Source organism: Cuculus canorus, chromosome 2, assembly GCF_017976375.1.
Source record: "Cuculus canorus isolate bCucCan1 chromosome 2, bCucCan1.pri, whole genome shotgun sequence".
Lineage (NCBI taxonomy): Eukaryota > Metazoa > Chordata > Aves > Cuculiformes > Cuculidae > Cuculus > Cuculus canorus.
In genome coordinates this window covers 18,135,415-18,160,428 of record NC_071402.1, presented here as the reverse complement: position 1 = coordinate 18,160,428, position 25,014 = coordinate 18,135,415, and the positions used below count along the sequence as shown (strand labels likewise).

The following is a 25,014-nucleotide window of genomic DNA, read 5'->3' as shown; positions in this document are numbered from 1 at the left end:
ATTTAATGTTGAAGGATAAAAATTTCAGCTCCATTTTAAGAATGCAATGAATTTTTCACTTATAGCAAAATTCAACCATGTTGTTAAAAAAGGAAAAGAAACGTATTGTTTCCAACCAGGTATTAATCATCCTAACTCAGTATGAACATGAACATGAATATGAACATGATTATGAATATGAATATGACTATAATAGAATTTCCTCAAATTTTCATACAGATAAAAATGACAGAATACTTGTGCATAGGAATTTTTAATATTTATGTCTGTAATAAATAGTCTTTAATTATTGCTATAACTAAGAACTGAGAGTGTTTGTGTTTAAAGCTGTGAATGCCATTCTGATCCCATGATTCTCGTCAACCAACACCCCCAAGTCCTTCTCTGAAGGGCTGCTCTCAGTCACATCATCTTCCATCCTTTATTTGAACCGCAGAACCTTGACCTAGGTGCAGGACCTTGCACTTGGCCTTGTTGAACCTTATGAGGTTCTGATAGGCCCACTTCTCCAGCCTGTCCAGGTCCCTCTGGATGACATCCCAACCTTCCAGTGTGGCAACCAGACCAGTCAGCTTGGTGTCATCTGCAAACTTGCTTAAGGTGCACTTGATTTCACTGTCCATATCATTGATGAAGGTATTAAACAGTAATGGTCCCAGTACGGACTCGTGAGGGACACCACATGTCACGGATCTCCATCTGGACATCAAGACATTGACCATTACTTTCTGAATACAACCATCCAAACAATTTCTTATCCCCCAAACAGTCCACCCATCAAATCCATATCTTTCCAACTGAGAGAGAAGGATGTTGTGGCGGACTGTGTCAAAGGCTTTACAGAAGTCTAGATAGATCACATCTGCTGGTTTTCCCATGTCCTCTGCTGCAGTTACCCCATGACAGAAAGCCACAAGGTTTGTCATACAGGACTTGTCCATGGTGAAGCTATGCTGGCTGCCGCTAATCAACTCCCCATCCTCCATGTGTTTCAGCTAGCTTCTAGGAGGATCTGTTCTATGAGCTTCTCAGACAAGGAGATGAGGCTGACAGGTCGATAGTTCCCTTCAAGTAAAGACTTTTTTCCAGTTTCCCAGAGCACGATATAAGTACCATTAATATAAATGAGACATGATTGATTGTTTTTATTCATCCATATAAATAGTGATCATGTTTAAAATGTATTTATGTATTTATTGCATTTATGGCCCACACCACAATCTCATTTAAAACTGAAGAAGAAAAGTGCAGAGGGGTCATAACATGTTTTCAGAGAGCCAAGTGTACTTTCAGGGAACAATACTATGAATGAAAATATTTCACCAATGGTTTCTCTGAATTACAAGATTCTGGATAAGAGGATGATACCATCAAAAGTGAGTTCTGGAAGGCAAGCCTAAAAGAGAAATTTCAAAGATGCAGAATTCCAGCTGAGACAGTTTACTGCCATAGCTGTAGTCTATCGTTTCACATGTAAGTCAAGTAATGATATCAGCTATGTATCTGTATGGCTTTAGTATTTAAAATTAAGCAATATAATAATTACTGTTCTCTTCCTCTTCAGAAAGATCTATGCAGTATTCTCTGAAATCTTGTACCATCGTAGCAGTTTTTGAGATGCATCCACTAGGCAGCAGACTGTTATAATTATTCTTATACAGACTAATCATATTTTGAATTTTATTTCAGAGGATATCATAAAACATGTCCCTCGACACTCCTGTCAGGAAAATTAAATCTTCTGATTCTTTTACTCCATATATGCACATATATATGAACAACAGATATATTTAAAATAAAATATGCTGAGCTGTGCACTCCCTACTTACTAAAATAAATATAAAAGTAGTTATAAGGAAGGCAATAGTCTCTCAATATCCTGGTCTGCTTCTGCTGTTTATAAAACCAGAAGAAATAAACAACTTAAAATTGCTGAATTAAATTAAATTTTTGAACCTAGAAACAGATAAACAAAAAAAAAGACAGTATTACTAATGATCATTATCCAAGCTATGTAGAAATGTCCTATGTGAAAAATAACTTCCTGAAAACTATAAAGGTGTAGTTTGGTCTCTAATAATTTTGTAAGGACTCTTCCAAATGAAGAAATGAGTGTAGAGATCTAATGTCTAACAGCTTTCCGTAGAACTAACTCCTTTCTGTGCTTTAGAATATATCCTTTGGAACCTACCCCTTGGGCAAAACTGAGTCTGTTATCCCACTCAGAAGTAACACAGGAACTTTATTGAATAGTTAAAGACTAACTTGAGAAATTCCTACAAGTCTTCAGGGAGAAAATATGCTTAGGAGAATATGCTTGTTGTTCTAGACAACAATCTTTCCAGACAATTGTTTGATATGACTGCATGTCTAGTTCCTGATGGAACTAGCTCCCCAAAGAGCTTTGAAGGACAGTAGTGTTCCAGGTGAAGTACTCAATATTTTAAAATTTCAAAACATTCCAAACAGAATGGTTAGTAACAGAAGCAAGTATATGTGCTTCAGAACTGTTTCTGAAAGAAAAGTGTAAAGATTTAAAATTGCACATAATCCTGTATGTGCATATGTTATCCTAAAGCTTCCAATGCAAATGTAACTCCAAAAATATTTTCAGATGTATAGTAATGTTTTTTTTTTACTTTTTACTGCTAAAATAATGAAGACGTTTCCAAAGATAGTATGAATCTTTTCTCCTCAGAAGGGTACTTAAAAATTAAGCTAAAATACAGTTTTAACAAGCTATATCTGAGATAATACTAATAGTAAGGAACAAATTTGAATTAAGATACCCTGCCAAGAATGCAACACTATTACATGCTATTTTCCTGCCCATTGCATATAATTTAATGATTCAAAATCTCCAAGAACTGCTGTGTAGCATAATGATAGTTTAATTGGTTCTTTGGTAGTCACCTATTACACGACAAAAATGTAACCTGAAATGAAACAGGCTAAATATTAAGCACTTCTGTCTTTTTAAATTTAATTTAATTGTTGAGTATCAGAGAAGATGAGAAAATGGAAAGAAGGGGAATCAAAAGAGAAAGGAAACTTGGAGATTTATAGATCATTACGTCGAAAAGCAGGTGGTACATGAAGCTCTAAGACAATTCCAGGAGATACTCACTAGCTGAACTGGAAAGTTCCTTCTACATTGTTGAGTACATTACTTGGCAACAGGATTCATCACACTTAATTGTAGATGTCTACAGCACAAACATCTATATTTGATGTAGGCTTCTTCATCACCAGTTGAAAAAAATGTCTAGAGTGTAATCCTTCGTCTCATCAAAAGGTAGATAACACACACTAGATCAACCACAGCTTAGAATCATTGATTTCTCTTCCTTGACTGTAAAGTGAGACTAGGCAGTTATATGTAGATGCTTACACTGTGGACTTCTAAAATGAAATTCACTCATATAAAAATATTTAAATAGTACCATCTGAGATACTGTAAAGCAACCAAAAGATCCACACAAACTTGGCAGGTACAAGATCTTCAGGACAACTGTGCTCTTCTGGGAAGCCAGCTGAAGACCAGATGGAGTTATCCCTGAGTTTTATGTCAGTGGTTGCCAGAAATCTCAATGCAACAGATAGCACGTGAATTCTGCCTTGCCAAGTCATTGGTAAACACACAATTTAATTTCTTTCATGCAGCTGTTTAAAGGGGGTTTTATTTCATTCTGGTTTGGTTTTTGTAACTTCAATACTAATGCTAAATTCCACTTAATTTTTCATAGAGGCTAAATGTTGCAATCAGTGATTTATAAAGGTCATTCACAACTATTTACTTTTGGGCCACAATAATTGAAAACAAATGTATAATTCATCCCTATACCAAGAAAAGCACTGTTAGAAAGTCCTAAAATAGAAGGATAGTAGAATAAATTAATGGCATGAAGAGATTATATTTTTATTTTTTATATTATTGTTTTCTGTTTACATAGAAGTATAATCTACATTGTGTTGGTTTGCATTCACAGGAAGACTTTCTGAGACTCATTAATCAGAAGAATACAGTCCAGAAAAGTTAACTTGTAAGTAAGGGCTTCTACAAAGAAATAAAAATAAAAAATAATTTTCAAGTATCAATATAACATCCAGAAAGGGAAATAAAAGAATGCAAATACCTAATAAAGCAAACACACTGCCTTTTACTTAAGTCAGTGTGTTTATCATGTTCCCAACAATACAAATTATTAAATAACTTTTATCTTGTGAAACAGAATATTGTGTTATGTACTTGGGGTTTCTTTTTATGTTTAAGTAATTAATTCAGACTGGATTTTGCCATATTTTCGCACATCAAATATCTTAACCTTTGCAAATGCTCTATCACTATGCCTCTAAAAAGTACTAGTGGTTGCACATAAAATTAAGTTAATTTCACTCATTTTTATCAAGCTACTAGAAAAGGAGATACAATTTTTTTATCTGTGCAGTGAAGGAAATGTCTGATTAGTAATTAACTTTAACATGGCATTTGTACTTAGAAGAGGACAAGAGAGGGAAAGAATAGACTTGGAAATTCTGGCCACCTCTATAGTCCTTTATTGGTCTACAAGTAAATCTGGGTTTGGGAACATATTGTCTTCAAATGGTACAAATGACCCAAACATAATACCAGCACCAAGAAATATACCTTGGTGAGACATATCCATAAGATACTCATTTTCATCAGTTTTTACTGTTAACTTTAGGAAAAAAACCAAACACCTGTGGGCTGCTAAAAATGTCACGTCCACCCTTTGCTCATCAATCAAAAGGAATTCTCTGATTACCTTCTTCACTGGTAGAAGTGAAACTAGGAAAAGAGAAGAAAATACATCCTGTCTATATCTATGTGCCCTCACATGCCCTCAGGACAGTTAACTGTTTTCGTGCTGAAGATGTCTGATTACTTCACAGTAACTAAATAATGTACACTTACATCTGGTGCTAGAAGCTAATGAAATATTGCTGTTGGATTGATAGGCTTTAGCTTCATAAATTGGCATGGAACCGCTGGTTCCTCCATCAAAATAATTTTGTTATTATGTATTTGGTTATAGAAGAATAGTGTAAGTAGGGAAATGTATTGGATCCACCATTTATAAGACTGAGTTATAATTTTATTTAAATTATTTATACAGAAGCATAATTTTATTTAACATCCATACTGCCATGGGGCAGCTAATCCTGGAAACTATTTCCAAGAATATTAAAAACAAGAAAATCATCAGGAGTAGTCAGCATGGCTTCACCAAGGAGAAGTCATGATTGATCAACTTTGATAAACTTCTGTGATGAAATGGCTAGACTGGTCTATGATCGCTGAGCAGTGGATATTGTCTTCCTGGACTTCATGTAGACCTTTGACATTGTCACCCATAAGGTATTCAACAAGCTGTTGATGTATTGGCTGGGTGATCAGACGGTGAAGTAAATTGAAAGCTGAATGAAACTCGGCCCAGAGGGTGGTGATCAGAAGCACAAAGTCTAGTTGGAGGCCAGTAACTGGTGATGTAGCCTAGGGGTCAATACTGGGACAAGTCCTGTTTGACATCTTCAGTGATGGTCAGGATGGTGGGGCACTGTACCCACCAACACCAAACCAGGAGCAGTGGTTAATACGCCATAGGGACATGTTGCCATCCAGGGGGACCTCAACAGACTGGAGAAATGGACCAGCAGGAACTGTATGAAGTTCAACAAGGAGAAGGGCAAAGTCCAGCCCCTGAGGGGAACAGATTCATGCACAGCATATGCTGGGGGCCACCCAGATGGAAAGCAGCATTGCAGAAGTGTACCTGCGGGTCTTGACGGACACCAAGTTGAACATGAGCCAGCAGTGTGCCCTCGCTGCAAAGAACCTGAAAAGTATCCTCAGCTGCATTAGAAAAAGTATCGCTGTGAGATCAAGGGAGGTAATCCTTACTCTGCAGACCCATGGTGAGACACACCTGGATGTGGTGTCCAATATTCCCCAGTACAAGAGCAAGTTATACATACTGGAGAAAGTCCAATGAAGGACTATGAAAATCATTTAGGGACTCAAGCATCTCTCCTAGGAGGACATTCTCCTGGAATGACTGAGAAAGCTGGGACTGTTCAGCTTAAAGGCTCACAAAGGATCTTATCAATGTATATAAAATATCTGAAGGAAGGTTGCAAAGAGGACAGAGCCAGGCTCAGTTCGCTGACAGGACCAGAGGCAATGGACATAAATTGATACACAAGAGGCCCCATCTAAACATCAGGAAACATTTTTTTTTTCTGTTGAGGGTGACTGAGCACTGGCACAGGTTGCCCAGAGAGGTTGTGGAGTCTCCCTCTTTGAAGATATTAAAAAGCCATCTGGACATGGTCCTGGGCAACCACATCTAAGGGGCTCTGCTTGAGCAAGAGTTTTGGACAAGAAGTCCCTTCTAACCACAACAATTCTGTGATTCTGTGAAATCTGAATCAACTAAAAATTAGGCATCTATTAAAAAAATGATCATTTACTACCTTCACAGCTAGTGCTTTTCTACAGATAAGCTATCTGGAGAGAATGTAATCTTGTTTAATTTGGCCGTTCCTCTTAGGATAAATAATTAATCAGTACATTGGGATTTGTACCTCTAGCGAAACTAATCTCTCTTCATTAACTGAAGAGAGAGTTCTAAATAAAAAGTGTACCAGCTATGGCAATTAACCTCTGTTGACTAAAGTTAGATGACACTGATTTACATAGTTTTCCTCTTCCACCAAAACATGCCTCCATGTCTTCTTTACTGCAACTGTGAAAAAGGTGGGGATGATTGTATTGAGAATAACATGCTAATTATTTCCTACTACACCTAGCTGAACGCAACTACCTGCCTACTAAAATACAGAAAAGAAAGGTAGATTTTAGAGAAAGATGAGAGACGATGTAATTGGTTACAGCTTATGGGTTATCAAAATACATTGCTATGTTAAAAAGAAACATATATCCACAACAGAAACATGTACGTAGCTAATCACATTTGTTTTCCTAGGCTGCCAAAATTCAGAATGGAAATAAAGCCAGATGTAAATGAAAAGGAGAAAACAGTTTTGAAATATCCCTAAACATTAATATTGTACAAAAAGTTGTATAACAGAGGGAAAATGATAACAAATTCAAGTTCACAAAAGCCAATAAAACAGGCATATTATGTCATTGATTTTTTGGGAGTGTTGTGCTGTTTTGGGTTCTTTAAAAGACATATAGATATTGAATTAGGCATACTATCTTTAAATCATATATACATAAGTATTTTATAAATATAAGTATTTATCATAGAATCATAGAACCATAGAATCATAGAAAGGTTTGGGTTGGAAGAGATCTTTATAGATCATTTAGTCCAACCCTCCTTGCCGTAGGCAGGGGTATCTTTCAATAGATCAAGTTTCCAAAGTCCTCTTAGACACTTTCAGTGATGGCGCATTCACAACTTCTCTGGGCCATTTTTTCTCACTACCCTCATCACAAAAATTTTCTTCCTTATGTCCAGCCTACATTATATCCTATCTATCCCTATATGTTCCCTCTTTCAGTTTAAATCTGTTACCCTTCACCGTCTCACTGTAGGCCCTGGTAAAAGGCCTTTCTGTATCGTTCATATAATTCACCTTTATAGGATGAAAGGTCACAATAAGATAAACCTGGAGCCTTCTCTTCAAAATGAACAACCCCAAATCTCTCAGTCTTTCTTCATAGAAGTATTCCAGTCCTCTGATCTTCCACTTTTGTGGCCTTCCTCAGTGCTCACTCTATCACGTCCATCAACATCTGTGGGCTTCCTCACAAAAGCATGTAAATGACTGATGAGGTTTAAGACTAGCTCAAGATATAAATGATTTAAGACTAAATGTTAAGATCATAAGATTTAAGACTAGTTCACAATAAAAATGGATTCCCCAACTTTGAAGCTGTGACCTGTAAAATTGTAGGCAGATACTGCTTGACCGCTAAGACATTTAAACTCACACAGGTCTCGTTTTGATCTGTATACACGTCAGATGTACCAAGACTATGAGGCAATATATGAAAACATTTGGAATACTTTTTCTAAGCAACATCATTTTTAGAGTGGCAATGCACAGTACCTTCCTGTTCAGCTGATAAAATAACTGTTAATATTCCATACTCCCAAATAGAGTTTCTCCTTTCTAATCTATCTTATCTTATCTTATCTTATCTTATCTTATCTTATCTTATCTTATCTTATCTTATCTTATCTTATCTTATCTTTCAGATATGTTACATATATCTTAGAAATACATACTCCAATGCCAGTTTGAGAAAATTATGGATGAATGTCTCTCCCAGATGAACATAAGTTTGAATATCAGTAAAAATTACAAACATCCTAATCTAATCCTCTCTCCTAACAGAGGGATTTGTATTCTCTATTAATAGGAGTTTTTTTCCCAAGGTTATTTGTTATATTTGGAATTAACTTTCTCACTGATTTTTAGAGGCATTTGAGCACTTAATGCTATGTCTCTTTGATAATATAGATCTTAAGATTGAAAGGTTTCTGATGTCATGAAAAAGGTGAAATGAATTTCATTAATAATCTCAGCTAATAATAAATTAAAAAAGCTGAGACTAAAAGACCATAAAGAGCAAAAGCATACTAGAGTAAAACTCAAATCTAAGAAAATTTCTAAAGAAAAAAAAAATCTTAAACCATTGTATTTAAATTAACTTTAAATACATAATGTTCTTTGAGTTCCATTTTCTAACATTTCAAAAACTGGTTTTGTAGTAAAATCCATCTGTTCATTTTACTGCTTTCCAGGGAGATCTATTAGGAAAACTCTGAAACTTTTTATGCACTTTTCCTCTAAACACTTTTTTATTTCCACAGATAGGGAGATATTGATGGTCTAGATAGCCTAAAAAAGCATGACTTTCCAAGACCATTAAACAAGTAGTCATAGATATAAGAAGGAAAAAATTCAATCAATTTACAGAACAACAACAACAACAAAAAAAACCCCATGATCATGCTTTCCTCATAAAATTAAGCTCACTTGCAGGGGTGAAAAAAAGATAATAATTTTTCTTGAATAGCAAGATGCCTCCAATCATAGCAAGGGACAGAGGACTTGTAATCAACCTGTCCCTGCTTCTGTCCTTCCATCTAGCAGTTAGCCAAAAAGGATATCCTTGCATGCAGTATATTTGATTGACGCTTAACCCCATTTCCCCAAGTTGAGTCTGTTTCGTAAATGATGGTCACTAATGAAAATCTCCCTATCCTTATCTCAACCCACGAGAATTTTCATCCTATTTTCTCCTCCTGTGCTATTGAAGAGGAGGAGAGCAGCCTGCTGGGCACCTGGCAGCCAGCCAGGGTTAATCTACCACATAATGGTACCATGAACGTCTAAAGGAGTTTTCACTTTATAAAAACCAAACAAGCAAACTACCAGCAGCCATATTTACTAGTCACATACCAGAAAAAGGTATATATCGAGGAGAACAATTAAAGATCACTCACAAGAGCAACCAAGCGAACTCAGCCGTGCAGAAAATAGTGAGTGTCTGTGCTGTATCAATTTCTTACAGTGCAAACACTGGAAAATTCCTGTCAAAGTCTCTGGGTCATACGCATGTCATGTTAAAAGCTCTAGCTTAGGTGTGCTTGGGAAATGTAACTTTGATCAATTTGATGAATTTACAGAAAGCCAAAGAGAACTAAAACTCAGATTTGGCCTCTAATTCCAGCTAAAGACTTAATCAAAGGTAGAGTTAATACCTGAAATTCAAGTTACACCTAGAATCTAAAATTGCCGATGGCTGAAACAGAAGTAATAACTTCTGTTGCAGTTATTGCAATAGGTACAATCTCTCAGCCTTTCCTTACAGGTAGATCATATTTTCAGAGTGTAAAGCATCTCACCTGTAGTCATAATAATGGCAGGAAAATATTTTGTGAGATAAAATCTACAATAATTGAGAAAATGCACCTGTCCTCCTTTCATAATCAAAGCGGGTTTACAGAAAAATTGTAAGATGGGAAGATAAGTCATTTATCTCTGTGCAATTGCATTACTTGCTTTCTCTCCACATGTCTTATTATACTATTTTTCTCCAACACTTAACACAAAGCACATGCACATGCCTCCTGACTCCATTTTCTTTCAATCGACAATTGATTCTGTTCCCTCAAAGCCAAACCTGCTAACTTCCTGTCTTAGAAACAGCGGGATGCCCTTCTATGCTATTACTTTGCTGAGACAATCTCTCCTCTATTCACATGTATTTCTAAGATTTTTGTTAAACTGCGGTATATATGTCACTCACTTTTTTTTAAAAGGATCAAAATGTTCATGGAAGAACAGTGTAGCTAACGTTACAAAGAAATCAAATGTGTTCAGAACAGAGCTGAAGCACTTTGACAATTTCTAGTTTCATTTGAATTAAAAATACATTATCTCCTATTGATAAATGCAGTGACATTTTTTTTTATCTGCATGGATGAAAAACGAATACGTTAAAATATAAAGTTAAGAGTGAGCTTAATTATGCTGACATTTTCTAATAATTTCATTGACTTTAACACCTTCAATACATATTCACACTGGGCTTAAGAAAATCCCGATTTAAGGCATTTGCTCATAAAAAGAGCTGCAGTGTGGTTTGGCCAACAGGCCTGAAAAGGACAGACTTCATTAAAGGAGTGTTTGAATTCATGCAATAGTACCCAGCCTGGTTTAGGTTTACACTGGTAATGTGAATAAATATGGATGGCAACTGGGTTTAGGCCTGATAGGAAGCGTAGGAAATGTTCCGCTGACAGTTTTGACGTGGTTAACAAAATAACACAGCTGTAGTAAATTAAATGTAAACACTCCGCTTTTTGCTAAATTTGTTTTGCTTATTTTTGGCTTGGCCTAAAATGCATAAAAACTAGGAAATGAAAAGATGACATTTTTGCAGGAGGAAAACAACAACATTATGACATAAAGAAGGAGGAAGGGAAGAATGGAATTTAAGAAAAAGAATATATTAATATAGAGTAATTAAATGAGAACTTTATTTAATTCCAATTCAGTAACAGTGGCAACTTCTTCTGATAGTAAACTTCTGCAGACTCACACAAAATATCATGTGAGGAGTTTTCCAGATATTTTTGAGCTTTTTCAGTAGTTCCTCAGAAAGTAAAATACTACAGCAGTTGGAAACAGATCTCATAAATTTTCAGTAGGGTCTGCTATGACAATAAAATTCAGATTATAGATTTCCTAACAGATATTTGACATCCACAAAAACCCTAGCAAAAATAATAATTCTTTTTAAATAAACCTAAAACTAAAACTAAAACCAAAGTATCTCCCAACTCTCAGACATAAATCAATATTTCCTTCAAAATTTTTTCAAAATGCAATAGATAAAAAGTTAAAAATGTGAATGTTGGCAAATATTTGAAATGTATATTCTAAAGAATACATTTATGCAGGTAATAAGAATACTTTTATGTTTGAAATATGCTGAATATAAAATTTAGAAATTGATAATGGCAAACAAAAAATAATATGTAATTATGTAAAATTTCTTTTTATAAAATTCCTGACATATAATAATAGAACTAAGACCTAGTTTTCTGATCCATCTAAATTTAACAATGAGCCTAAATACTTAATTTCTCCCTAAAATTTTGGAAAACAGCTTTATTTTTTTTTTAAATGAATGTTTTTCTTAATTTTCTCCTTCTTAATGCATGGTAGTGAATGATATGTAGTGTGAATATGGCTCAGATGTGTCAGAAAGACTGTCATTCTAGCACTGATGTTTTCCACAGTATTTCTCTTGCTGCGGATTGGAAAAAAAACACCAAGTATAATTCATAAGACTTGAACTCTGGTTGACTTTATCTCCGATTTAGATTTCACTGATATTTTAGCCTGTTGTTAAATCTAAGCTGATCATTTTGCAGCCCATTTTTTTGAAGGGCAAAATCAAGAGTCACAGTTGTAATTTTCTTAACCTACATGTTATTTTAGCAAAAAGTAGCATTTTTTATATGCAAAAAGTAGCATGTTTACCAAGGCAAAATTATCTAGTAATTACTGCCTAGCAGGTCTTGTTCTCCTCTGTGAATACTATATATATATCAAAAAACCCTAACAAACGAGGGCATTCACTGTCTCACAAGCAACTACCCATCATCTTAAGTGAAGTTGAAGTATTCAAACTATACCTTCTAACAAATGCAAAGGAAGCAAGTGAACATGCGCATACACACAAAATATTTTTTGATGCAGTGCTGGAAACAGTCTTACTTCACTAGCAGTGAGGCCAATTTATTTTGCTAAGCTAAAGTTGAGGAATACAGCAAAATAACATATCATACACAATACAGAAAATGCCTATTTATTTAGGTGTTAGCTAAGAAAGAAACACTTGAATTCAGCATTCTCTTATTAGCCAAATATCTAGACCATTTGAAGCACCATAATCTAAGAACACTTATAATGAAGAATTGCCATATGATTTCACTTCTGTCAAAAAATTTAATTTGCAAATTTATAGTTTACTAATCTATATATGTTTTTCATATTATTTTTTTTTTCTACGATGTGTGTAATAGCAGTTAACAGCTTTCCCTTGCTGTCTGGATTTTTTTCATGTGCATCGTTTATTCTATGTTTTAAAACTAATAAAAAAAATCTGAAAAGGGCCCAGGAGCAGCCGCAGAATTTGTGTCACTACAAGCAGCAGAAGATTTTTAAGCTAAGGAAGCAATAAAACAAACTAAATGAGGTTGAGTCATTCAGACAGCACAATACAGAAAATCTTGCAATGTTTATAACAACAGGAAAATGCTTTCATGATGATAATTGTTTAAGTTCAAGAAATTTAATGTATCAGAACATCAAATTGTGATTTTTATCAGCTTTCTCAAAAAAATTTAAATCAATCCACCTAATATTTACTCTGGTAAGATGAGATATTTTAGGTATTTAGTGCAAGGAAATTAAATACACCAGATTTAAAAAAAAAAAACAACAAGTAAATAAAATTATTGTGGTTTGTGTTGAAGCAGCTTTCACAGAAAACACTCTTCTCCATTTTCTCTCAGGTTGAAATTCTGTTCCTTAAACATATATACACAGACACACATATAAGAATCCCTGTGTGCTTCCTCTATGTATGATTTTCCTACAAATCTCTAAATAAAATAAGTCTGCTCTCGGCTTTTCTTTTCTACGTCAGAAGTTGCAAACTGTTATCTCTCTTTAAGAAAGACCATTAGTCTATTAGTTGGATAAACCAACTTTCTGTTACTAGTTCCATGAAAAATAGGTCATAATAAGACCTGAGAAAAAGACTGGTATGGAGAAAGATGCAAGTAACTGTAAAATTCAGCCTGCAACCTGTCTTTTGTGCATACAGTTCATATCTGAGACAATAAACTAAATGTAATACCATAGACAGCTATAAACAATATTTCCATCTGTTTATTGTAAGAAATATTGATCAAACATTTGATATGATATGATATAGAAACAATAAAAGGAAAAGAAATCCTAAATGTTTAGAAGAAATACAGTAGAAAATTGCACTGCTTCTGGAGAGAGGAATGGAATTTAGCCATGAAAATACAAAGATGTTTCAGTATATTCAAAATGTAAACATAAAAGTACAAGATCACATTACTTAGTGTCAGACTAAATTAGCAGCAATTGATAACAGTGTTCAAAACCTAACTGATGAGTTTGCACAATATCCCACAAGATATTCAAGTATCACTTCTCTTACTAGATGTGAGAGATGTAATGAAGTGGAATTCAAACTGAGAAATCCTTATCCTCATTTCTATGCAGTTATTCACAATAATATTTCCTATGCACTTGAGGAGTTTTTAATGTGAAACACAGTTCAGGACAAAGCAAAGAACTTCAAGTTCTGTTGCACCTTTAAAGTACCACAGAGAGGCACGATACTCTTGAATGTTCTTTCAGGCAGATCCCTGGAACTATCATTTTGTAATTCTTGATCAATAAAGATTTAGTTGATTCCAGAGTAGCCATGGATAAAAGAGTGGCAAAAATCACTTGCTTGATATATATTAAAAATGTGTGGAAATCATGGATAGACTATCTAGAAGCAGGAAAACCATCCATGAATTTCCTTCACCATATACTGTTAGAGAAGCCTCACATATGCATGTTCCAATGGTCACAGATAATTTCAGCCACCCCAATATCTCCTAGAAGGGCGACGAAGCAGGGCACAAGCCACAAAGAAGGTTTAGGAAGCGTATTGATGACACCTTTATAACACAGATGATCAAGAGATGACAAAGGGACATGTTCTGCTGGATCTCATGCTTACAAAAAATGACAAGTTAGTTGGGAATGTAAAGGCTGAGTCAGGCAAGGGACATGAGTGGAACAGGAAGCTAAGGAGGCAGATGGTCGCCTGAGACAATATATCTTTCCTTGATATTGTACTGATGTCAAACATTTTTGAAACCAGTTAAGGCATGTAGACATGATGGAAACATCCATTTTCACCATAATTAAAAGTTTGTTTCAGGATCTTTCATGTATTCCTTGCTTCCTTAGAAGATTCTCAAATTCTGAGCTGTTTCATTGCAATTAATACAACAGAAGGAGCTCTGAAATACCAGATCAGTAAGTCCACGTGGTTCTCAGGGCTGTGGTATAAAGCATTGTAAATATTACCATGTCACAATGAACACCATGGCATTATTTGTTGTAGTCATTATAAACAATTCTTAGTGGCTAATCATCATCATACATCACTGATGGTTTTTTGCTTCAAGGCAAACATAAAAATGTACACAGGGCAAGCACTATTGTGTTCAGAACAAGAGGCAATATTAGCATGAATCAAAACTGAACATATTAAACCACTGATTATGTAAGCAAAAAACTTTCTACATGCAGATTCCTCAATACCTGAGTGGCAGAGCTAATTTTTGTTTTATTACATCTGAACAAGTCCATTACACTCAGTTCAGGTAAAATGATGCACACAGAAATAGAATATAGACATTGCTGCCAAGTGCCTAACTCTTTAATTTAAAGACAACTGGTGTCATAACTTAGTTTTATTGCTCTACTTTGACTCATCTGGCATTATCAGAACTCCTAGTACTTTTAGTTTAAAGTGTAAGTATAAAGTATATGAGATTTTAGTACAGTAATTCGGACAGTGAAATAAATCACACAACTTTAGAAGAGTCCTTCATGAAGTGAAAGTGAATTAATGAACTTCAGTCATTTTTCACATAGTCTAAGGCCAAACATGATATAAACAGTCTTAGGCACAAAACAACTCTACTGATTATAGCATGATATGATTGGGCCCATGACGTTTCTTCATACCATTAGGTAGCTGCACCTGGGAATTCATTTAGAGAATCACATAAAAACATGATAGCATCCACCTGGCATACAAAAAGCAAACCATTCTCAGGGGGAAAAACAGTTTTTAACATCTGTCCATATGCATCCAATATCAGCCAAATGGCTGCAATGCACAAAGTATACCAGCTGGACTGGAGAGGTAAATTGTACTAGTGAAAAATGCCATGGCCTATGTGTGCTTTTGTTTTGTAATTTTTTTTAAAAGTAAAGCCAGAATCTTAAACTTACCTTATTAGTATTGATAGCTGTGATGACCCACACACACTGAGCATTGCTGTCGTACTGGAATGGAAAGTTGGGTGATGTGAAAGTGCCTCCAGGTCCCTGAAGGTTGGATCCACAGGTCTTGACTGAAAAAAAAGAAAGTTCATCTTTTACTACATACAAAACACATGTAGCAGATTCATAAACCAAGCTCTAAGTTATATTAATCAGTATGAAAGGATTAAAATACCATTAACCAAAAATAGAAATACCTCATACTTGATAGTAGAATATTCATGTTTAGTTATTCTGAAAATGTGAAATAGACTTTCTCCTTTGTTCAAGCATATAATATTAAAAAAAATTGTGTTTGGAGTAAAAAGAGTAACTACAATAAAAGAAAATGCCTTATGTACTTTTAAAAAAACACTTCAAGAAGTAAGTCATGATATTACCTTTACTAATGTCTTGAAAGACAAACTTTATATAGTAGAACACAAAGATCACTGTTATCACTGTGCATTTTTGTGCATATGTAGTGATTTATGGCTTGTCAGCATTATTTTTCCTGTAACCACTGTCTAGCCCATTGTACCAATGGCTGAAGCACTGAAAACTTTAAAGGAAACTTGTAAAAGTTAGACTTACGCAAAATAGTCCTATCTGGTTTTAAGGATTACAAAGGCCGTTGATTTACAAATCAAAGTCTGTATGGTTATTTAGAGTAGCATATCTTAAATAAAAGCAAACCGATATCCTTATTTACTGTAGGTTTCATCTCACATCACAAATAACACAAAGGCCATAAACTGTGTTCTTTCTGCTTGCGAATGACCACTAACTCATAGTCTGCTGAAGTCAATAAATGTTTTATTTTTGGCTCCTTGATATTCAGATCTTTGCTGAATGTATTGTTGGTTAACTTTTCCTGTATGAAACTGTACAACTGACAAGCAACTTCAGCTAAATATGAGTGTATCCTATTTCTCCACTGATTATTATGACACCACAAATAAACTGCATAAGCTAAAGAATTATTACTTCCTCTGTATTTTGACAGATCATCTTGCTTAATTAAATAAAAACATTCACCCCAAAATAGATGAAATTATCATTCAATTTCACTGCGCTTTCACAAATTGTGCTTATTTGATCAACAAAGAACACAGGAATGTTCAGTTGCTGCTGGATGAAGACTTGCTCCTTCCCTCCCATTAGCATCTAGGAAAGAATGTCACTATTTCCCCCCAATCTGCACCACTTTTACCCCTCAGAGAAGCATACTCCGGTGAAGAGTCTGTTCAAAGCCACAACAGAAGACTGAAATCAAGGAGAGAGGAGTGAGATGTGAAGGAGGCACCCCATTTATGATCAGTAGCTGAAGCCATTGAGGTCATGACTGACTAATGTTGAGCATAGTCATCTAAGTTTAAACTAAAATAAACTTTTCATCTAAGTTTTTAATAAGAAACTTATTTTTTAGTAAGAAAATCCTGCAACTCATATCTGTGTATGGGAAGAAAGTCAAGAGGGGTAAACCAATGAGTGTTCTAGACAAAATATGGTGCTCCATCTGAGCATGAAAGTCAATCTTTTGGAGCAGAGTTGGGACATAAAGTAAATCCCCTCTGCATGTATGCCGTGGTAGAGTTATGAGTTGTGTTTGCTGCCTTTTCTCAGGGTATTCACATAGAGCAAATCTCAAAGGAAACCCATGCCATTCTGAAGTGGAATGGTCCTGATGAAAGCTAAGTCTTTGACTCCTGTTTTCTGTTATTCATACTCCTTTGAAATAATCCTAACAGACTTTTGCTCTCAGTACCATAGTCTGAAACACAGAAGAAAAAAAATCAAAAGTCAAATTAATCATTTGGTTTTGTAAAGTCTGATTAATGAGGAAATAAAGGGTGATTAAAGTATGAACCTTCATTCTTCTGAAAATACAAATATAAAAAGCTGCAAAAATGAAGTTATTAGCTATACTTATTTACATTTTAGGAAGTCTAATACAGTAACAAAAAACAGTGAAATGTTGTGGGTTAATATTGAATTTCTATGCAGTGAAATGGAGTGAATTGTACACCTTTAGGGTTTTAAAGGTTATATATGGTTGATTTCACAGCATTTGTCAAATAACTGATGAATAAAACAGTGTGTTGTTGAAAATCAGAGTACTTCCTGTTCAGCAACTATAGGAAAGCAAAGTTCTACTATAATATAACAATATAATATTCTAATATATTAATATTTTACATTCAAGTCGATAATTCAGTTTGCCAATAAAACATAATCAAAAGTAGGCCTTACGTGATTTCTTTACCCGTAATTTATATTTGCCTCTGAACCTCAATGCTGTATCATCTCCCTGATGACTCCGTTTTTGCTATTATCCCATTACCTGAGGTCTTATATCAATAAGTATCAAAAGTTTCCTGTGTCTATCTGATTTCCTGTTAATCACATGCAGATTTGTTCTCAACGGCTGCAACCTTTAAAGTGCTGCAGAGTAGAGACAACATAGTATACACTTGTAAAACTAAGACAAAACTTTTTTAGTTTTATTAATTATTAGAAAAATCTCTCAGAAATATAAGAAGTGGTTTACATAATTTTTTTGCTTTATTTAATGAAAATTATAAATATGTCATACCTTTTAAGACTTTTTTTTTTAATTCAAGTAGTTGCTCACAAGACAGTTAATCTAAATGTACACTGCCTCTGACAGCTCTGTGCTGATTCTTACAACACTGTAAACAGTAAGTAAAATATATGAAAAAAATAAATTTTCCACTGGATTTTGGTAGTACTCCTAAGACAACTGATTTACACAGCTCTTTCCAACAGTCAGTCTATTTGGCATGGGAAGAGCTTACAGATAAGCTGAAAGTTGCAAAATTGTAACAAATAAATAAATAAATAACCATACACTTTTCCAGAACTTCTTGAATTTTATTTTAAGGATTTGAGAACCCTGTCATGCAGTCTTGATATTGGTTCATTGCCATCTACGTAGGTGACAGGTTACTTGATTGCAAAACACAATGAAGAACAGAGGTTCCTCAGGCATTCAGATCATTCAGACTCATTCACCATGAAAAGATTCTTGTGATATAAGAAGCCTCTTTGAATATAGACATAATTGATGCCTTAGTCTGTCAAAATTCATTGTTTACTACTTTGAGTCGAGATTATGGAAATACAAGGTAGCTTCAAATCATTAGTTGAAATCTGAGCTGCTGTGTTTTGAAGAAACTGAAATATTAAAACTATGACTATAAGGAAATTAATTGTTATTATGATTAAGAAACAGATCGGTTCCTTTCCAGCTTACTCTTGTGTCTTTGGAGGTTTCTGTTCTGGCTTTGATTCATTATTATTCAGAAAGAATTTGCTTTCTTATTTGGAACTGTTCTAAAGGCACAAATTAGATTACTATTCCTATACAGATAATTCATGTGCTTGAAGATAAGTTCTGATTGTGCTTCTGAATATTTTATACAGTATTTGGAAATACATAAGCATAGAAATTCAGATGTATAATATCTTCAAAAATAAACATTAAATTTATACTAACAACTTATGGTCACAGATACATATTGAACCCACATAATTAGCTGACTTACTCAGTAACAATAGTAACAGTTGAGTAAAATACAAACATGAGACCAGCAATATTTGACTCTTCATATTTTTTATAAAATAGGGATTTCACTGCACCTCTTTAGAAGCAAACTACAGTAATATGAATGATCTACCATTTAGTGTTAATAAGGTTTTTATCTTTCTAAGTTACTATGTTCATTTGAAGAGAAAAAAAAAACTTTCTTACAGTACCAGATGTGATTTCAAACACATTTTAAACAAAATAAAAAAGACCTTTAATTCATTTTACATGTAAAAGATAGAAAAAGCTCCTAAAACTTCAGTTCTGGAGTCTGTCCAGAACTGTCCTCTAATCACAGAACAGCTTTAGTAGGAGACAGAAATCAGTAAATTGGTGGAAAGTTTTTACCATTCCAATACTCCAATCTGCTCTTCAGGAATTGTTATGAATTTTTCGACTAACTCCAGAGATTCGCATGAATTTTACGTTTGGGAATAATATGAAGAAAGAAAAAGTCAGTTAGTGGTAATTAATGGAGATTTACACATCCACAGGAGATGAAAAACTAATGTATCTGTTTAAAAACAGGTATCAATTTTTAAATTAAAAAGTCTATGACATCAGTAAAGTTTTTTCCTTTGTAAAATATATATCCTTGCCTCACACACTTAGTGTACCAATGCATAAAGGTGCTTTCTAACTGCAAGCCTACCTTGAGAAATCATGAATGACAATTATGCATATGGAAATATGTTGTATAACCTCTAAAGGAGAATAAAATCTAGTGAAAACAATTAACTATGATCACATATAAAAGTGAACAGAGTGTAAAACGTGAAAGACAACTTTCTATTTGAAGTCAGGGTTTTTTAAGTTCTTTAGTTGGGTTCAGAGTGCAATTAACACACTAAGTTCACTTTTGTTTAAAGGGTAGGAAAAGAAAGAGCTGATTTTCCTAGCATCTGTGTTAAAAGGTTATCATGTAAAACCAAAATTACAAGGATTTTACCCCCAAAAGCCTGCTGCTAGACAGTGCTTAATAGAAAAATAATGCTGAAAATATCAAGTTTTAATTAGTAGACTATAATAGAAAAGGAAGATTCTTTTGTTAGAATATTATTTTTCTAGATTAGCTTCCCTTAGGAGCATATTTCTCTTGATATTTCTGGGAATTTGTTTTAATCTATAGGACACACTACAGCAAAATCTGTTCGTTTAGTGCCTCTAAACTAAATCTTCCTGCAGTGTGCCCCCTGTACAACAGGCAAAGCTCTACCAATCTGAAAGGGAATTATTAGCTACTAAGGTACAATTTCCTATTACTCATCTTAAGAAAAAACTACAATTTGTGAAGAGATGCTTACTGAGATACCTGAAATAAAATCTCGAGATGTAACTGGTAGAATTTATTCAACATTGTGCAAGTGTGTTTCTCTCTGCCACAGTTACTTGTACCTTAAATGGTGATGGCACTAATTTTTCTTTCTTGATAAGAGTATAAAATTTTAATGACTTTGTTAGACATGTTTCAGTCCTAAGACATACTGCCACCTCCTCTCCAAAACTAACAAAAAAAAAGGGCACTTTAAATAATAGACTATATTTGGCTTATTTTTCCTCTCAGTAGTGACCGCTAATAGCAAAAGGCTTATGTGGACATCATGTAATAATACAACATGCAGCCATAGCCTATGATTCATAATGATATATTGAGAATTCCTGTAGTGTGATAACGTTAACTATCTAGCTCTGTGTTAATATCTAGTTCTTGCATGACATTTTTCAGATCTTGTGGGCTTTTGTAAAGAATTATAACAACTTGGTTCCAATTTCCCTCATTGCCTGGCTATGCAAAGGTGACTCGGGCATATAAATCAGGCCTCCTATACAAAAAGCACTAGAACTTTTTGTTCCAGTAAAATAGATCCTTGTTCCAGTAAAATCCTTGTTCCAGTCTGGCTGCAGATGTCATTAAACTTAATTGACATATTTTTAAAATTTTACAACCATATATGTATAGAAGATATCTCCTCTCTTCAAAGCATAGTATGCACTGTAGTTTCAATTATTGACATGACTAAACAAACATCATAAATAATTAGGAAGTACAGGTTTTTATAATTTAAAATTTAAGCATACACTTTACTCTTCACTCTTTGTTTAGCAAAGGTGTAACCATTCTGTATTTCTGTACTGCAGTACAGCTTATTTAATCTTGGTTTTGTTCCTCAAAGGTAATTTAAGACTGCATGTACTAAAGTTTATTTCATGTGAACTAGACCTACGACTTCAATGTGCAACAAATGGTAAATAAAAAAAAAAAAAAAAAGAAAATGCTTAAAGGAGGACAGTATTTTACTTGTGAAGAGGCCAAAATTATACAAGCAAATTTTCATGGCCAATAATCTATAGGTAGGTATAATAAGCTATGGGTATAATTTAACTTGAATTTAAGAAGACGTCTAACAGTGTCTTTCATCATCTTCTTCACAAACTCATAAAGAGTGTTTGGGACAGGTAGACGACAAGATTTTTTGAAAAGCAGTGATACTGCAGTGTTCAAATGTTGGTGGTTAAAGACTCAAAGTTGAAATGGCAGACAGTAGGGGTCCTCATGCTTAAGTAAAGGGTCTGATATTATTCAATATCTTTAAAACTGCTTTGAAGAATGGAATTGAATGCACACTCACCAAGTTGACAGAGAGAGGAGACGTAGTTGCATTGGGAGAAAGAGGCACTATAGAGACAGACCTCAGTGAGCTGTTAAGACTGGGTCAACAAGAACTATGTGAGTTTTAGCAAGGAAAAATATAAAGTCCCATACATGGGATATAATAAGCCCCATAGGCAGTGCATATGAGGGTTGACTGGGGAGCAGCTCTCCTGAAAGGACATTTGGGGCCTTGTTGGACAGCAAGCTGCACAAAATCCAGCAATGTGCCTGGAGAGAAAAGCAGACAAATTGTTCTAGGCTGTAAAAGTAAGAACGGAGGCAGCAGATGAAAGAGTGGGACTATTCAGCCCTACTAGGTATCTGCTGGACTACATATAGAATAATGTCCATTTGTGGTTCCTCCAGGTCGATAGACACATTGAAAGATTGCAAAAGGTCCAGTGGAAGACCATCAAGAAGACTGGAGAACTTGACAGGTGAAGAAAGGTTGAAAGAAGTGGGTTTGTTCAACCCAGAGATCAGAACTGTCAAGGCGGAATCTAAGCCCAGTCCTTTGCTATCTAAAAGGTAGTTATAGAATACATAGAGATACTCTTCTCAGAGATACATGGAGACAGAATAAAAGGTAGCAGATACAAGTTTGTTCAGCAGAAATTCTGTCTGGATATAAGAAAATAAAAATCTTCCTCATATGAACTATTATTAAGAGGTCCAGATACATGTCTGCGTTTCAGAGAGAAGTGATGTAAAGGTAGATTTTTAAAAAATGTAGTATGGGTAAGTAAAGATATTGATAAAGGCAAGATCTAAAACTCATAATGTACATTCTGCTCACATATTGCTGTTAATCAAACTGATGTGTACAGTGTATCTATGAAAGATATGGAGTCCAAGAATTCATGGTTGTTTTAAAAAATTGCTTAAGTCAGTGAAATGAACTGACCAAAATAACAAGAAGAAAAAAATGTGTTCTATATTTGTCAGAACCCAATTCAAATACACAATATCTTTGTTTATTTTCTTTTTCTAATAGTTCAAGTTATTTTTTGGTCTGCCTATTAATTGGATGATAATGATTTAACCATTAATCCCATGTCTTCCTCATTTTTCTCAGATACAAGGGATTACTTCAAACCTACTTTTTCTTTCTGCAGATTAGATGAGCCTTTTGAAAATACCATCTTACAAAAGTTGTTGCTGAATTGTCAGCAAACTTATAAAAGACAGTATGCATAAATATTTCACAGTCTGAGAAACAAGCAAGCAGAAAGCAGGAGTGGCCAGCATGAAATTAAAAAGACTAATTGAGCAACTGTGAATAGATCTATCTGTTTTGTTTCTGAAACATGAATGAGACGAAGAGATTTATCAACTGTCAAACAGTTTCAGAAAGCAGGTAATTGTCTCTGTTTAGGCAAGTTGGCTTTGTAATAATGGCATTGTCCTGTAGGGCAATACTGCATCTAACAGATTTAGAAAATCCCATTCGGAACTTTGCTCAACTGCAGTGTATTAATATAACTAATTGTTGACATTCACATGCCATTTTTGAAAAATATGTCAGTACTGGGGGAGTTTTGATGCATACAAAATATAATTTATAGAAGTGAGTGAAAACAATTGCAATCTGCACTGTTCAAATAGCAAACAATACATAATAAAAAAGCAGCATTTTAAGTGACATTTTAAAGAATAACAGGTGAAATACCTAATATACTACCTGTGCCCTCATTATCTGCAATGCTACATCAGTTCACAAGAAAATATCAATTTCTTGCAAAAAATAACATTTACGCATGGTAGTCTAATTTATTTGCCCAAATTGTTTATACACAAAACATGAAAGTTCAACAAGTAGATGCACACATATTTTAGTAGATACTTTTTGTATTACTATGTGATATTTATACTACTTATGCAAAATTTTTTCAAAGTTTCTGGTGTGTGTTCTGAAATTTAGAGAAATGAAATTTAGAGAAGACATAATTATTAGTCTAGAGGAAATGTTTATATTCCAGCTTTAGTATATCTAGGAGTCTAACTAAAACATCTTGTTAATCAGAAGAACCAAATTTATAGCGCAACAAGGGTACTTGAATCAGTAATTTTAATGCAACTGATTACACTCCAAAGCATTTCATATCTGACAAATTACAATATCTATAAAACCTGTTCAGGTTTTAACCATATGGAAATGTATCAATTCCTATTAACGGTCTTACTATTGGTCCTTTGCTTTTGAAGGTGAAATTAGCTAATTCTATGAAATTGTTGAATGTAAAGAAGTCAAACACTGTCCTTTTGGCAGTGAATTACTTGTTCTGCAAATGAATAATGGTGGGTTTGGATATTTAGTTAATACACATTCTGCAGTTTCACATTTAGATAGAATTTTATCAGAACTGCTAGCTTCCAATGGATTTATTGCTTTCTTTTTCTTTCTAGTTCAATATTAATACTTATTTTATCATTAGACACATTTAAAATGTGATTTGTAAATCATTATACAGTTAGTTCTAAATATAGTCATACTGGAAAAACAAATTTAAAATGGACTGAAGAATGTGGTTACCTCCTTATACTTAAATATTTTGATGTCTCCTGCTATTCAGAATTCAAAACTTACACAAAAGTGAAAAGCAGTACATTTATCAAACACTTATGCTTAAAGACCTTGGTCCTCAAAAGCTACTGAGCTGCAAACTCACAAGTAGCTATGCACGCATCTCAGTCTTATCACAGTACTGCTGATAACATTTTATTGTCTGTTAGGAGAGATACCTTTAAAAAAAAAAAATAAAGCACTATGCAACTGCATTTTGGTATTGAAAAATGAAATGTTAATAGCAGTATACTTTACTTTTAAAGAGAATTTTCAATGACATATTACTGAATTGTATTATCAAATACTTAATACCCAAGGATAGAAAGATTTGCAGTACAGTTACAATTTATGTTACCATTTATGTGGGATATGAAAGCCAAGAATCTTTAGAATGTCGTTTCATTTTGTCACCATACAGGAAACATATAATCCAGCCACGCAGAGACACATGTGATAACTATTTTATTTTTTTCCACTAATCTGTCTTGAAATATGGGTGTCAGAAAATTTAGAAAACAC

The 25,014-nt window shown here is 34.2% G+C and overlaps 1 protein-coding gene across 3 annotated transcripts in view; it reads right to left on the bottom strand.

Annotated features, from left to right (window-relative positions):
* Window positions 1-25,014, bottom strand: part of CSMD3 (CUB and Sushi multiple domains 3) — a 610,540-nt gene that overhangs the window by 310,584 nt on the left and 274,942 nt on the right. For all 3 annotated transcript variants that reach the window (XM_054060149.1, XM_054060147.1, XM_054060148.1), the window contains one exon: window positions 15,637-15,758. In XM_054060149.1, the coding sequence (XP_053916124.1) occupies window positions 15,637-15,758 (122 nt within the window). The remainder of the gene's footprint in view (window positions 1-15,636; window positions 15,759-25,014) is intronic.